This window comes from Schizophyllum commune, assembly GCF_000143185.2.
Source record: "Schizophyllum commune H4-8 unplaced genomic scaffold SCHCOscaffold_6, whole genome shotgun sequence".
In the NCBI taxonomy this organism is placed as follows: domain Eukaryota; kingdom Fungi; phylum Basidiomycota; class Agaricomycetes; order Agaricales; family Schizophyllaceae; genus Schizophyllum; species Schizophyllum commune.
In genome coordinates, this window is record NW_026089543.1 from 1,637,097 (window position 1) to 1,652,318 (window position 15,222).

Here is a 15,222-nt window from a genome sequence, read left to right on the forward strand (position 1 = left end):
AGAATGGTGTGTCTTCACACGAATTCAATGCCCCGTGCTCATTGCCCGCGTAGTGTTCAAGGGCTATGTTGTTAGCTACGCCAACGAGGCTATCAAGGTCGATGTAGGTGGTCAACAATGGGCGTTGATACCACCGCTGAAGGGGCGTCGCCAGGGCTTCGACATCCTGAGCGGTACTGTGTCCTGCGTTCAGGACGCGACTCAGGATACAAGCTCTTTGTCACTGTCGCTGACCAACGTCGGGTCGCTTCCTCGACAAGGCCGTGTTCTTCGAGTAAGTTCCCACAGTCTACTATCGAGGCTGATTGCTGATCGATATATCAATGCTTGCCTCCTTCTCGAATAGCCCTCAGACTGGTTTAACCTACGTAAGTGTCTTGGGAGAGATTTAGGAACGATCTGACATTGCGCGTCGTAGGATGACGTCCCGAAGGGCGTAACGGTCAGGTCCGTCGTCCTTTAAGGCTCGTGCTGCCCTGGCGGGGTCGACGGGCTGTCGACCTTGCGAAATACGTTCCCTGGTATTCACAACATGTAATCGGTAGATTCAGTAGTGCGTATATCGAGTTAGCATTCTGGCAATCTCCTAACGGCGTACGGGGCGACGTGTGAGTTCGTTCAGTGTTCTTTCTGCCCTGAGCTCGTGTGCGATTGCTAAAACGCGATAAATGGCGGTTCTAGGCAGTGGAAGTCTGTGAAGTGTACTCAATGGAACCGCGAGGATGGCTTGGCTCAGGCTGCTTCCTACAGCCACCGACCCAATCCAACGTACGGGAACTTCCTGAAGGAACACACTCCAATCTTGGCGGATGATTCCTGGAATGTCATTGCCTTGTGGACTGCCCATTCACCTTACTCCCTTCCATCGAGTGTCTGTGAACTCGTTGACAGTGGCTGACTCAAGGAACAAATATAGTGCAGACTTGGCGCAGGCTGGAACTCATGCACTCAGTTATCTGTCCTAGATCTCGACGAGAAGGCATTGGCGATTGCCGAGAGAAGACTCGTCGCGTTAGAGACAGGCGAAATCCGAGAAGCTGTAGCTGCGAACCCAGACTCGAGGCAGAGGGGAGGTCCCTGTATGGAAGTTGGAGGCTTCTCCCGCCTAATGAAGTTCGGTAGTGAGACGAGCACGAGCACACCGGAGTCGCACGAATGCTGCGGAAATGAACAGATGAAGGCCGTGGTGATGGCTGCGCTTGCATAGGCCCGTATGACACCCATCGCACGGGTGGCTCATGTTCACCTCGCAATAGACAGTGCTTTCCCGCCGGACGTTGAGACCCCCGGCGAGTCGTTCGTGTGCAAGAAATATGCAGGGTTTCTTGCGCAGGAACCGCAGTGCTGTCGGCTTCCTCTATTCGCAGGATAGAGCGTCAGCTGCAGCATACTTCTGAACCGAAGAAAGTCGTATCCTTCTGCTTGAACTTGAAGACGACGCTAAGCCCGAACTTCAACCTGTCACATGTGACCATTGTACTTTCGGAAATCCACACGCTGCGGTTCGTACCTCTTCAACTCGAACCAGGTCCTGACACCTTGTTCCCCACAAAGCTCGAGCGCTCCCGTGAGAACTGGCGATCGATGGACCATCATGGGGCCGAATTGGGTGTGTACGCGCATCTTACCGATGGCCTCGACCAATTCCTCAGCACTTTGAACGGAACGTGCAGATTCACAGCGATAGCGTCCGGCTGAGTGCAGGACGCCGCCTTCATATCAACTTCTTGCAAGAAGAAGGGCTCTTCCGTGGGATACAAGCTGCGCTCGTTCCTACCGCCGATACCGCCTTGGCCTCGAGGGCGACGAAGCCCATGAGCGTGGTCCGCACTTCACCCGCTTTTGCCTCCTCGTCCTGTGAATCGCGTTTGCATGCTGTCCTCGAAGGAAAATATATATAAGTAAAAGGCTGCTTCTGTGGAATGTCCTATTTCCCGCCCCCCAAGATGGATTCCCTCGACGACGCAATTGCGACAGATGGGCAGAACACGCCCACCATTACTGGTCCGCAGAGGACGTACCCCACGTTTACTCATGGCTAACGATGGCAGTTCCTAATGAACCCGAACCCGTTTTGCAAACAATGGTCATCGACCCCGATGATCCCATCGGCGGGTTGATGACCGGAATCGACGGCCTTACGAAGATTTTTCAAGAACGCAATCCATCGTCCTGGCAGACGGGGTAGTAAGTGTTCGAACTCTATCGCCAAAGCGGGTTGCTAAGAGTCGGTCAGCCCCGTCTTACAGTTCCTCGCGCGATCGAGAGCGCCTGCCTGCAAGCTTGGGGCGCTCGAGGACTTGCGGGAACCTGTTCAGTCCGTGATAGCAATGGGCGCAGCTATAGACGGTCTCTGGGGGGTGATGTGGAGGTGCTTGCCGCACTCGTCCCATGATCGGGCCCACGCAGCTTCGTTGCAGCGTACGTCATGCGCCGATGCCCGTCCAGGCCCCCCAACTAACAGTCATATTCTTGTTCAGCAGTGCGAAGGACCACGATTCATCTCGGGGAAATAATCGCCGACACGCCAACTATCCCAGGCCGCGACATCGTCCTCAGCAGACTTTCTCTTCGATCTTTTCATCGAGGTAACGTCCCACTGCTTCTCAAGCTGCCCAAAGCTAAGCCTCGCCATAGGTCCGAGCTTTACCCAGACCGCCGTGCCGGATACACGGACGTTGTTTCTGATGGCCGCCATGAACGCCCATCTCCTGCACGTCATGCCAATCATCGATCCGGGCTGTTTACAGCGCATCAAACCCACGAGCGAGCTTCGTAGTTGCGGAGACTCCCTTCACAGTGAGTCGGTATGAGGCCTCTCTATCGCCTGCGCGCTGATATCGTGTACGACTAGACAGTGACCTAATGGGCAGAGTTAACGATTTACGCTGGACCATACTTAAGGCACAAGCGTGCTGGCGTGGATACGCGAAGGTAAGTTGACTCATCGACCTGTGTATCGCTGTTGCTCAACTGAAACATTTGCTGCTAGAAGATAATTCTGCCCCCCACCCGACTTGACACAGGGTTCAGGTTCCTGTGCTCGCAATATCGCGTGCTCTGCGTGATGATCGTCCTCCTCCACATACTCCTAACACTGTTATTTAATTCATGGGTACCGGTCTTTGTCCTCGTTTTTTTAACCATGTATATGGACGGGATCAAGGCGACGATGAAGGCCGTCTTCGTCGGTGAGTACTTGAGAACACCTGTTCTTGCCTTTCCCGAACATCTCTGAAGCATGCTTAGATCCTGTCTGTCCATACATCATGCAGTACGACGTCGCAAAGGCCATTCTCACTATCCGCGAACAATTGGACGGGGTCGCGGACGCTTTTGAAGAGCCTCTGCGTGTTCTGACCGATATCGTGGACGCCGAACATCACTCGGAAACGGATCCTTCCATCGAGGACATGGCGCAAAAGGATCGAGTATTATTGGATTTTATGTTAAATGTGAGCATCGTGCGCCCAACAATGTCTACATTGCTCACAGAGTTTTTGGCGCAGTTCGATCTCAAAACTGGCGGTCGCATTCAGAGGCACTCTCAAGCAATTCGATCAAAGCTTGAAGATGTAATTGAAGAGCGTCGAGCCGAAAACAGGCATGTAAGCCAATGTCCTTTTGGACGACTCGACACACCTTCTGACGATGACGAACAGCGATCGCCACTCCGGGCGGTATATGAGTACTTCAGGCCGCCGGAGAGGTCTTCGGGTGGACCTGGGCCTGATGGAAATGCGCTGCCGAGGGACTTGGTTTGACATACATGCGCGCGTCGAGGCAGGCGCTATATTGCTCTGAGAGTTAATTAATCTGTGCGGCGAAGGACATACTTATATATACATGTGATTACTGCTTCAGCTAGGTAGCGCTTACCTTTTTACACGTCTCCGTGTCTTACACAGTATGGTATCTATACGAAGAAATATGTACTTCGTGTTGACTGACACTAAGTTGGTGGCGAGCGGCTGTCGGGCCCATATCGGGCCGTCAATCCGCCTCCTGGTCTCGACCGTCATCGCGACAGCTTGCGCGCTGTCCACGCACATCACATATGGCCGAGACAACAACGAACAATGAGCAGCGGCATTTGGTGTCCCTCGTCCTTCAGTCGAAGAAGGCGCTTCAGCACGGCGAACAGCTATGCTCGCGTGCGCGGGATTCTTCCAAAGCATCAGCAGTGTGCGCCGTGGACGTCCTCGCAATCGATGCGAAGGTGCGGTGGATTGCAGACGGCGTATTGCAGCAGCTCAAGGTGAGTGAATCTTGAGATCTTCGCGACGGGACTGACGGGAAGTACAGGTTGCCGCCGCGGTGGCGTCGCGCTTAGCGGATCGGCGCAAGAGTATGATGGACCAGGTCAAGGTGGGCGTCCACCAACTGCAAGACTCGCATTCAGCTGAGCCTCTTCAGACTTTCGACGCGTCTCGCACCCAACACACCACCGCGCTCGACAGCATCCTCGACTCCCTCGAGTCCCAGCTCGTCCCCCCAGACTTCCACGAAGCCTCCGAAACATCATCCCTCTTCGGCAGCCAGCACTCTGACGACGACGAGCGGCGGCACTCGCAGAGCCCCTCTGACACCGTGCGCGACCTACGCCGCCCGCCACGCGCTTCGGACCGCCGCCGGTGGAAGAACTTGCGCGATTTCGTTGACGACCGCGCGATCGACCAGGTCCTGGAAGTTATGGACGAGGAGCGTGCGGCGCTGGATGTAGGTAAGGTCTGGAATGGACGCTGGAGCGGTTGGCGCTAATGCGACAGGCAGGATACGCTCAGCAAGACGCTAGACTATCCAGAGACACTCATGCGATCTGTGGACAACATCAGGCATGAACTGCCCGACTCGGGTGCACTACCCACTATGGAGGAGGTCCTGACCACGCAAGACTCGACGATACACTCTATGGCTGGTCATCTTGAAGACCTCGCGCGGCATTACGACCAGATGGCCAACGCCCTGCACATTACGGAGGAGGGACACGCACATACCGAAGAAGAGATAGAGCGTGAGTGGCCTCGTAAGGATTGTCACGTCCTGCTCAGCGCTTTGGACGCAGAGATGCATGTGGACACGGACGAGCTACCATCAATCATGGCTGAGCTCGAAGACTGTCTGCGCACAGTGGAGGAGCTTCGGTGCGTCTATGTCCTCGTCAACCCTTTCGCCGGTCGCTCAATCGTAGTAGCGAACGTCTTTCCACTGCTGAGAGCGCTGGCAAAGCCTACATCGATAGCCTCCGTGGCACGCTAAACGACCTCAATCAGCTGGGCGAGATCATGTCCGAAATGCTCGTTAATCAGGACACCGTTGAGGTCTGTGTGTACCCGTTATGATATCTGTTTTCCCGAGGTCTGACTCTCAGGGTTCACCAGGCTGCCACAGAAAATCACCTCGCACGCCTTCATCGACGTCTTGAGCCATTGCAGCAGCTGCATGACCAATATTGCTCATATCAGACCTCCTTCAACAAGCTCGTGCTCGAGATCGCGCGGCGACGGCACTATCGAGAAGCCGCGGAGACGGTGATCCGGGGTATGATGGAGCAACTGGAGGCCATGACGGCGGGTGAGTGGGAGTATGGTTCGCTTTGGCCAACCCTTGCAGGCGTGTACCAGTGACCTCGGGATGGTGCACCGGGCGGGGGGGCGTCACTCACTGGCCCATCGCTCCTTCGCGTCCCTTACTCTGTGCCTTTCTTTCCTCGTGCGCTGACACGATGTGCAGAAGAGTTGCAGGTGCGCGAACGATTCAACGCCGAGCATGGCGCATATCTTCCTGAAGACATTTGCCTCTGCATCGGCAACGCCCCAACCCGCTGGAACATTGTACCGCTTGCGGGTGATACGAGAGAGGCCCTGCCGAACATCGAACCTGACCTGATAGAGGAGGCAAGTCGCATCTTGTTCGGGCGCTTAGGCTCATCGCTGATGTCCGTTACCAGGCAAGAAATCGACTGGATGCTGGAGGTAATATCGTCGATAGCCTTTGACTCAATACAATAGCTACGACGTCGACATGTACTATATAGTCAGGACAATTCGGATCGTTTGGGAGACTGACAGCAACTATTAGTATTAGCGCTCATTGGGGTGTGGTCATGTGAGCGTGACGACCTCAGCGTGACAGTGAATAGTCCGTTACAAACTTGAACTTGAACTTGGACCACCACCAGCGATGCCATGGCGCAGCTACCCTCTGAGCGACTCATGATACCATTATCGACCGGGGTACAGCTAGAGGGTATATTGCAAGCGCCCCGAGCGCTTCTTCGCTCCAGCGCAAGCAAGATAGCAGTTTGCTTGCACCCTTGGTCCTGGCTTGGGGGCCGCATGTCAGACCCGTACGCTGGTCGCTTGCTGCTGAATCTCGCCGACTTAGTTTGATTTGCTTGCATAGCGTCGTTGGCATGGCGAAAGACGTCCTTCTGGAACAAGGCTACCATGTCCTGCGGTACAACTCGCGCGGCGTAGGCCTGTCGAACGGCCAAGCTTCGTTCACCGGGCTAGCAGAAGGCGAAGACCTCGAGGCCGTCGTGCAGTGGATGCTGTCCAGGATACCAGATGCCGATACTGTAACTATAGCAGTGAGTGCTGTGGACTTGAAGCGCTGCTTCGCAGGCCAGCGCCTGACTCGCTGCAGGGTTATTCGCATGGCTCGCTCATCGCGAGCCTGCATCCTGTTCTCGAGCCGCCGATACGGACGAACCATATACTAATATCATATCCTCTCGGCCCGCGAGGCTGGCTCACGCTCTTCAAGTCCGCCCTTTACGCCTCGAAGCTCGAGGACCTCTTGCGGAATCCCCGCGCGCGTGTGTTCATCATTCACGGTGACAGCGATGATTTTACCTCGGCATCAGCGTATCGAACCTGGGTCGAAGGACTAAGGAGTGTGACAGGTGGAGAGGGAAAAGCACAGCTCACTGTGTCGGTTTCTTCGGGTACATCACATTTCTGGCAAGGGCGAGGTCAGGACGATCTAGAGGACGCCATTGCCCGATTTCTCCTGGGGAATTGATGCTTGTCTTACTTCGGACTGACCTTACCCTTCGGTATACCTGAATGACTGTAGCGTAGGTATGCTCGCGCATCGACATGTGCACGCACACGGCAATTCATTGGAAGGTCATCTATTCGAGGTGAGGGACTCGGCCCGACTTCCGCATCTTGTTCCCGACTTCCATCGCATCTCGCCCTCTTCATCACTCGCAGCTTCTGTCGATAGTGGAGTCGGGCCCTCCTCCGACGATGTGTTCCTACGTCGATCTTCCTATAGACATACATCTGCTGGTACTGCGGTACCTTCCTCCCAAAGCCATTGCCTCGACCCGTTTGGTGAGTACGTTTGCATGCGGTCTCCTACGAGGGCCTATAAGCCGATCCAAGGATGCTGAAAGATATATAGACTTGCAGAGTGATGGAGGAAGTGACGAAGACTCGTGCGGTGTGGCTGTTTGCTCTCAAGCGCACCTGCCTCTCGTACGGCGTCCCCTTCATCACCTACGATTTTGAGTGCATGTCACGCGAAGAGCTAGAGTACGCTGCAACGGGCCCGGACCGATTCCTGCACTCTGGACGCCGCGCGATGGATTCGCCTTCGCGTACCCTTCATCCCGTTGGAGAACGTTGCCGTCTGCCGCTCTCGATCCAGGATCCTTTGATCATGAGATCCACCGACGACATTGTCATCCTTCCCGGTGGTCGATTCGTACTTGCCTACAAGGGAACCTTACTGGTTTGGGATCTGGCCACTGTGTCAGAGAGCCCATTTGTGGTGCTGGATAGCAACGACGAAGTTAGTCCTGGGTTCAGGTTCTGCGGTGTGGATCTTCAATCTTTGGTACACTACCCCGCCGTCTCGAAGGTACATCTAGCGGTCTCCGCAATCAAGTGAGTAACATCACGAGCGCATGAGCCCCGGATCGTGCTTGCTGATGACAATATAGAAATAACCAAGATGGCTTCGTGCCTGCATCGGCATGCGTCGCCTGCGAGCTCAACCTGGCAGAGAGCCCTCCCAGTTTCAGTGTCGTGGGTATCTTGCACAACGCCTCATTCGAATGCTCCGCAGGACTGGGGAGCCGCATCGTCTTTTTGACCAGAAAGCCCCCGGGCTTCTTCGGACTTTGGGACTCTGAGCAAAACACGGCTGCCTCATGGGTGTGGGAGAGCGGAAGACCAATCAACGACGTGAGCGCCTTTCTACTGTGATCTTCTGTCTATATTCTTCCTGACACGTCGAATGTTTATCAGCCGCTTCTGGTCACAGAAAGACATATCATAGCACACGACCAGCAGAACAACACTATAGTCGTATACGATCTCCCCCCGTCTGATCTAGCTGAGGGAAGGATCCCCGCGCCGTCCCAAACGCACGTCGTACAAACTATATCTCTCCCACCGGCAAAAGATCCCCTGCGTTTCAAGGTCCCGAGCTACAACTCATCGAAGAATAGCGACATAATCGTCATTGAGGCAGACTTTATTCCAGCTAATGGAGATCACCCTAGCGGGCAGCAGAGATTCACTTACGGTCAACGCTCCTTCGTGATACGCTGCATCGCTTCGCTCAGACCAGGTGACAAACCTATCACCATGCCCGAGACGCCAGTGATATACGACCACGTCTTGGACCGGCTGCCCCCGAAGCAGAGTGACGACAGCGTCGTGTCTGTGTACAGGCGGGGATATCCTTGTGGCGAAGAGTTGTGGGCGCATTTCTCATCCCTTGAGGGCCACGCACAAGCGCAGGCCGTATGCATCGGACCGCGCGAGGGTTCTTTCTTCAAGATCCCGGAGAGCAGGACTTGGGGCATGCATGCCGACTACGATCTATGCCCTGTGACAGGGAGGATCTGTGTTCATAGATGGGACTTCGACGCTATTGTTGTACACGACACAATGCCGTCGTATGTCCCCGCCGAACATGAATGAACACCACATAGGCAGCTATCGCTCGTCTCGTCTTCGTCTGGTCTCGCATTCCCTCTCTCGTCCGCGACTCCTCGCTGCCGACTGCGAACCTCCTTCCGCCAACCTCGACTCGCTCTCTGACGACCTCTTTGCCAACTTTATCCTTTCATCGTCCACTCCCTCTGCTATTTACTCGCGCCGTCAATCGCCAGCACCGCGTGCCAGCCCAGCGCCCTTCGACGGGTGTATTTGGGCCCGCGAGTGAGGCTGCTTTCACTGCCTCTTGTTTGCATGCGTGCACATTGGTCGCCGAGGATCCCGCGAAAGTGCAGACCATATGCATCGGCCCGCGAGAGGGAAGTGTCTTCTCGAGTGGGCAAGGGTCCGGCACAGCGGCGGACTACGACTTCTGTTCAGCGACAGGCAGGCTCTGCGTCTCTAGACCAAACCGAAGCACCGTATTCGTATACGACATGATGCCGCCGTACGTCCCCGCTGGAAACGTACGTCCCCGCTGGAAAGCAGTAGACGCCGCGCAAAGGAAGTCCTCCGAGCATGCGGTTATCTATTGTCTACCAAGGACACACTCTGTCACCGTTGGTCGCTACCCAATCAAACCCTTGACATACTTGAGCAACTCCCTCCCCCCTCGCTTCTTCACGTCCTCCACCATACTCTCAACGCCCGCGCTATCCTCGCTCATTGCGTCATCGTCTCCCTCTCTTGCGCTTGGTCCTCCCTCCGCCTCCCTCGTCGCCATCAACTCCACCCCCTCCTCGATGCGCTCTCGCTGCCGCCTACTCGCGCCGTAGCGCAGCACGATCGTCAGCACCGCGCGCCAGCCCTCGACGGGCGCGTTCGGGTCGGCGAGCGAGGACGTCGAGCCGGTCTTGCGGTGCTGCTCGACGCTGCTCTTGCGCCCATGCTCGAATGCGCTCGCGTTGGTCGCCGACCTGGTCAGGCCGTTGGCCCCCGATGGCGAGACATGCATCGAGGGCACGACCGTCGACTGAACGACGTAGGGGCAGAAGGCGCTGAGAATATATGATCAATCAAACTTGTGTGTAATCGAATTACAACGACGACATACCGATGCTCCTTCAGTAGATCAAACTGACGAGGAGGTGGCTTGCGCGCCGGTTCCTCGCTGGGTGACGGCGAAGAAGGACCCTCCAGCGTGTGCCCAGTCCCATTCGCATTCCCGTTCTCGGTCTCGGCGGCGCGGAATGCCCACAAGCCCACCCTACGCTGGCACAGCGCGCAGTGCACGATGTCACCGGCGCTAGCAGCGCCCTGACCAGTGCCCAAAGCGATAGAGAGCGAAGAAGATGCCAATGGGAGAAACGCAGACCGCCTAGCCGCATTTGTTGGCGTCCCCGGCCGAGAGATGGAGGCCATCGGTGCTGGTGTGGCGGCGCGCGAGGCTGAAGGCGTCCCCGCCCGCGATAGGCTGGGCGTCTTTCGCGTGAAAGAGGTTGGGCGAGAGAGTGACGACGGCCGCTCCGGGGTGGCGGGGACGGACCAACCGAAGAGCGAGGCTAGGACGGCAGCATCGCACGGCTTGGGGACAGGTCCAGTAGCGTCGGGTAAGCTGAAGTTCGCGATCGTTTGCTTGAGCGAGCTTAGTTGGGTGGAGGAGAGGGGGTGCTTGACGTGCACGTTGGCGAAGGGTGTGTCGAGCGCGACCGCGTTGGACTTGATGGCGCGGACCATGGTCTGAGGTGATTGCAGAGGTATTCGGTAGATAGAGGCTGCACATGTATATTAGCTCGTGCTCGTTATGCGGCTGCTTAGGGCGTACCATCGCATTGTTGTTTTCTCTACAGGATCCGTCAGTAAATATACCAATGTACCAAGTATGACCAGACACAAAACGCACCCATGGGCAGCCTTCCTTGTGCGCATCGACCAAAGATGCGCGCTGCTTTTCCACAAGCGCATTCGCCGCGTCGCGGGAAAGACCCTCTCGTCCTGCGACAACCCATGACGCGTTGCAGATCCCGCAAACCAGTCGATCCTTTCCGTCGTTTATCCACCCCGCCGCCGCTGCCGCGGATGCCTCGAGACATTTCGGCTTCCCGGAATACGTCGCAATCTTAAAAGTTGCCAGTCGCTCGAGGAAGGAAGTCACTGAGGAAGGACGGTAGGCGGCGTGAGGAGCGGCTGAGGTGGTGGGGGGTGGCCTGAATGTGGACTTTGCGCGGCTTAGAATCTTGCTGAGGTGAGGTGTACGCCTGAGCATAGTACTTGAGGAAGAGGGTGCCCTTTCCCGTGTGTGAGATCGGGCATGCGATGAAGGGGAAGTTGTGCGTACGACTTGGACTTGGACATGATCCCGTAGCGCGAAAGCGTGCTGAGGAACGAGCTTGACGTGTTGGTTCTCTTTGGAGGAGGTGGTCTTTCATCTTCCTGTCCAATCGCACTGTCCAGCCTCGAGAACGCGTCGTCCAGCTTGCGCTGTACAACTGTCAGCGCGAGGGAAGGCCGTGGAACACTGCTGGTTCTCACCTTCGTCGCGCGATGTGTTGATGCAGTGCGGGCTTCATCCTCAATAGAGGTGCCTTGTGGTATCGGAATGGGGGAAGATATTGAGGGAAAGGAAGACATTGCCGAACTCGACCTGAGGGCGCCTAAAATACAGCCGGAGAGATGACGGAGGAGAACAAGGCGCGCTAACCCCGTGATTTGGGCATGATCGTCACTGTCACGTCACATGCGTAACGTACAACGGTTGCTTTCTACCGTCGTGCCGAATCGAAGTCTCGACTTTGAGCAGCTGGATTCAATGCACTTCAGCGATGCATTCGTCGTACTTAAAAGAAAGGAGCATCAGCAGCTCCGAGATGCCCAGAGGGAATTTCTCAGCTTACGGACTCTTGTGGTACGCCTTGTTACTTACCACTAAACATCTACTCTAATCTCCTGCTTCCCCGGTTCTCATTCCAGTGATCTCATGGAGGCAGCACTCTTTCAACGGCTATGCTTACACACAAGACTTGCCTCTCAGGCTCGACATATGTTCTCTAGGCTATCGTGTGGGACATCTTCCGGGTTCCCGCGCCACGTTCGTCGTCAGTCTTGGTTACAATCACGATGGTATTCTTCCCGGAGTCCTGCTGCTTAAGCAGGCCATCGTGACCCGCTTCCTTTGTTATCCTAATGCTCGGACCGGAGATAAGGCTGCAATCGAGTCAAAGGTGACTCGCATAAATAAGTCAACGATGACTCGAAGTTCGTGCTATCGGTATCAAGCCTAACCCTCCCGACTGCCTCTGCCGACACGATCGAGCTCGAATATGGTCCTTCTGTCGCATCCCTCCATCCGCGGTACGCTCATGGCTTTCACATGTGCGACTCAACGCGCTCACGACTCCTAGATGGCTGGTTTCGCGAGACATCATCACAATGGCCAGGACAGGCAATGTCCCTCAAGGTCAATAGGATTCTACACGTCGAGAAGTCCACATATCAGGACGTTCTAGTCTTTGAATCTGCGACGTACGGCAACGTTCTTGTCCTCGACGGTGTCATTCAGTGCACGGAGAGGGACGAATTCTCGTGCGCGACCCGTACTTTAGTATCATCGTACCAGCGCTGATATGGACTGGATAGGTACCAGGAAATGATCACGCACTTGCCTCTGGCGAGCCACCCATGCCCCAAGCAGGTGCTGGTAGTAGGCGGCGGCGACGGTGGTGTCGTGCGTGAAGTGCTCAAGTACGACTGCGTAGAGCAAGTCGTCCTCTGCGACATCGACGAAGCCGTCATCCGCGTGTCCAAGCAGTATCTCCCCCACATGTCCTCGCTCCTAGCGTCGCCCAAGGTCACCGTCCACATCGGCGACGGCTTCAGCTTCCTCGCAGACAACCGCGCCACCTACGACGTCATCATCACCGACTCCTCTGATCCCGTTGGTCCAGCGGAATCGCTCTTCCAGAAGCCGTACTTTGAGCTGCTGCACGCCGCGCTGGCGCCTGGAGGGACCACCGCCTCGCAGAGCGAATGCCTGTGGCTGCACCTGCCATTGATCAAGGACGTGGTGTCTATGGCGAGAGACATCTTTCCGGTGGTGGAGTACGCGTATACGACAATCCCTACGTATCCTTCCGGGCAGATCGGTTTCCTCGTCTGTTCGAAGGATGCCGATGGGGATTTACGCAGCCCAGCGCGCGCAGTGCCTGGTACTGCGTACTACAATGCGGACGTCCATAGGGCGGCATTCGTACTCCCAGAGTTTGCTCGGTCTGTCCTAGGTGGCGGGCCAGACGTACTTCCGAAGTTCGGACGTGAGGCCAAGGCGGCCTTGATAGCGGGTCAGTCGAAGAGGACGGTGTTGCTTCTAGGCAGCGGCTTCGTCGCATTGCCTTGCGCGGAGTACATCACTCGTGACCCGCGAAATGCGTTAACAATCGGTATGTGGAGCTGTTGCCCTCAATTGGTCATGCAGCTTACCGCGACCAGCATGTCGTACCCTTTCCAAAGCTCAAAAGCTCGCTGCTGGACTCCCGGCAGGCTCTACGACCGCCGTCGCCCTTGACGTCTCCAACACCGCTGCCCTCGAATCAGCTGTCGCCGCGCACGATCTCGTCATCTCCCTCATCCCCTACACCTACCACACCGCCGTCATCCGCGCTGCTACTAAGTCCCACACCAACGTCCTCACCACCTCCTTCGTCTCCCCCGCCATCCGCGCCCTCGAGCCTCATATCCTCGCCGCCGGTATCACCGTCATGAACGAAATCGGCGTCGACCCGGGCGTAGACCACCTCTACGCGGTGAAGTTCATCAACGAGGCACATGCGAAGGGCGGCAAGATTCGCGAGTTCTACTCCTTCTGTGGCGGGCTGCCTGCCCCGGAGGCCGCTAACAACCCTCTCGGGTTCAAGTTCTCGTGGTCCGCCCGCGGCGTGCTGCTCGCCCTCCTGAACAGCGCTCGATTCTTGGAGGACGGGAAGCTGGTCGAGATCTCGGGTCCGGACGTGGTGGGGAGCGCGCGGCCGTACTTCATCACGCCTGCGCTGGCTTGCGTGGCGTACCCCAATAGAGACGCAACGCAGCTGCAGGACGCGTATGGGATACCGGCGGCGCGGACGGTGAAGCGAGGCTCCTTGAGATTCCAGGGATTTTGCGAGTTGGCGCGCTCGCTGATGAGGATTGGATGGCTGCGGACGGAGGAGCAGGATTGGTTGGTGGATGGCTTGACATGGGCGCAGATAAGTGCTCGAAGCGCAGGGGCGAAGGATGCTAACGAGGCGTGAGTTGATTGATTTATCACTTCTTGGTATGCGCGTCAGGGCTTACGGACTATCTAGGTCATTGGTGGCCAAGATCAAGGAGCTCTCCGCATTTTCGAGTGAGACGGAAGCGACGCAAGTTCTCTCCGGCATGCAATGGATTGGCTTGTTCTCCAACGAAACAGCGCCAGTGCGCTCGAGCAATCTGCTAGACACGCTCTGCGCGCGACTGGAGGAGATCATGGCGTTCGAGCCAGGCGAGCGCGATCTAGTCCTCCTCCAGCACAAATTCGTGGTCGAGTGGTCGAATGGGGAAGAAGTGAGCCAACGGCCTCCGAGTATACCCGTTCCCGCTAATCTCATTGGCCTTCAGGAGACCTTCACCTCCACCCTCGAGCAATATGGCAGTCCGATTGGGCACTCCGCGATGGCCTTCCTCGTCGGAACACCCTGCGGGATTGCCGCTCAGCTCATGTTGGACGGCGTGATCAACAAGCCAGGTATCTTGGCGCCATATACGCCGGATATCTGCGACCCGATTCGCGCGCTTGTTGAACAGGAGGGTATTGGGATGGTAGAGAGAAAGCTGTAGTAAGTTATTAAACGAAGTACTGTAGATATGGGTGTCAAGCTACCTCGGAATACAACACACGGATATCTGCAGTCACAGGTTATTCTGGTAGGACAGGCTTGCATAAGAGGCGGATTCGAACCCTTCACGGCAATTGCCGGGTCCCATGTGATCGGGAGCAAATTAACCTTTCCAATCCGTCTACGCCATTTTTCTTGTCCCTTGTAATCTCAGGCTGCTTTTTTGTCATCATTCTCACCATGCACTGGAATGCCGATACCCTCGAGCCAGGCGATCACAGCGACTCTGTCGCTATCTATCAGGCCGCACCGCCGAACCGGAAGACCGCTTGCCTCGTATTCCGAACCGGATGATATTCTGGGGTCAATGCCTTGTAACGCAACATTGAGCGCTGTCGTCAGGCGTCTTGGGCCAATTCACTTCGCAGTTATCGATGCAAGAACGCTGCGAATGGAGTGAGCTAACCGTTCGACCG

At 56.2% G+C, this 15,222-nt stretch overlaps 6 protein-coding genes across 6 annotated transcripts; 5 read left to right on the top strand and 1 right to left on the bottom strand.

The window, feature by feature from the left end:
• Positions 1 to 323: 323 nt before the first annotated feature.
• Positions 324 to 3,952, top strand: SCHCODRAFT_01125843 (uncharacterized protein; the record flags this gene model as incomplete). Its single annotated transcript, XM_050341070.1, has 18 exons — positions 324 to 368; positions 419 to 447; positions 546 to 608; positions 682 to 890; positions 966 to 1,121; positions 1,257 to 1,320; positions 1,368 to 1,613; positions 1,682 to 1,823; positions 1,947 to 2,004; positions 2,052 to 2,187; positions 2,237 to 2,421; positions 2,481 to 2,588; positions 2,638 to 2,799; positions 2,855 to 2,934; positions 2,993 to 3,191; positions 3,241 to 3,455; positions 3,510 to 3,608; positions 3,663 to 3,952. 18 exons carry the CDS (start codon positions 324 to 326, stop codon positions 3,762 to 3,764), a joined length of 2,298 nt encoding a protein of 765 aa, XP_050200118.1. The 3' UTR covers positions 3,765 to 3,952.
• A 63-nt stretch (positions 3,953 to 4,015) lies between these two features.
• On the top strand, positions 4,016 to 6,070 carry SCHCODRAFT_02626489 (uncharacterized protein). Its single transcript, XM_003032109.2, has 9 exons — positions 4,016 to 4,258; positions 4,306 to 4,368; positions 4,417 to 4,719; positions 4,774 to 5,014; positions 5,066 to 5,144; positions 5,195 to 5,321; positions 5,382 to 5,574; positions 5,734 to 5,897; positions 5,951 to 6,070. The coding sequence occupies exons 1-9, from the start codon at positions 4,058 to 4,060 to the stop codon at positions 5,996 to 5,998; spliced, it is 1,419 nt and encodes a 472-aa protein (XP_003032155.1). The 5' UTR covers positions 4,016 to 4,057; the 3' UTR covers positions 5,999 to 6,070.
• Positions 6,071 to 6,181: 111 nt separating this feature from the next.
• Positions 6,182 to 7,139, top strand: SCHCODRAFT_02626491 (alpha/beta-hydrolase). Its single transcript, XM_003032108.2, has 3 exons — positions 6,182 to 6,349; positions 6,406 to 6,592; positions 6,649 to 7,139. Exons 1-3 carry the CDS (start codon positions 6,189 to 6,191, stop codon positions 7,024 to 7,026), a joined length of 726 nt encoding a protein of 241 aa, XP_003032154.2. The 5' UTR covers positions 6,182 to 6,188; the 3' UTR covers positions 7,027 to 7,139.
• SCHCODRAFT_02294827 (uncharacterized protein) lies at positions 6,991 to 9,077 on the top strand. The gene is made up of 4 exons (XM_050342298.1): positions 6,991 to 7,343; positions 7,414 to 7,898; positions 7,955 to 8,198; positions 8,262 to 9,077. Exons 1-4 carry the CDS (start codon positions 7,257 to 7,259, stop codon positions 8,940 to 8,942), a joined length of 1,497 nt encoding a protein of 498 aa, XP_050200119.1. The 5' UTR covers positions 6,991 to 7,256; the 3' UTR covers positions 8,943 to 9,077.
• A 217-nt stretch (positions 9,078 to 9,294) lies between these two features.
• SCHCODRAFT_02626495 (zf-C3HC-domain-containing protein) lies at positions 9,295 to 11,591 on the bottom strand. Its single transcript, XM_050345353.1, has 6 exons — positions 11,430 to 11,591; positions 11,236 to 11,378; positions 10,801 to 11,185; positions 10,723 to 10,741; positions 10,012 to 10,672; positions 9,295 to 9,955 (listed from the first exon to the last, which is right to left on the bottom strand). Exons 1-6 carry the CDS (start codon positions 11,526 to 11,528, stop codon positions 9,526 to 9,528), a joined length of 1,737 nt encoding a protein of 578 aa, XP_050200120.1. The 5' UTR covers positions 11,529 to 11,591; the 3' UTR covers positions 9,295 to 9,525.
• Positions 11,592 to 11,781: 190 nt separating this feature from the next.
• SCHCODRAFT_02542524 (spermine synthase) lies at positions 11,782 to 14,823 on the top strand. Its single transcript, XM_050343615.1, has 7 exons — positions 11,782 to 11,802; positions 11,868 to 12,248; positions 12,299 to 12,479; positions 12,534 to 13,333; positions 13,383 to 14,175; positions 14,234 to 14,474; positions 14,529 to 14,823. Exons 2-7 carry the CDS (start codon positions 12,218 to 12,220, stop codon positions 14,745 to 14,747), a joined length of 2,265 nt encoding a protein of 754 aa, XP_050200121.1. The 5' UTR covers positions 11,782 to 11,802; positions 11,868 to 12,217; the 3' UTR covers positions 14,748 to 14,823.
• Positions 14,824 to 15,222: the final 399 nt, after the last annotated feature.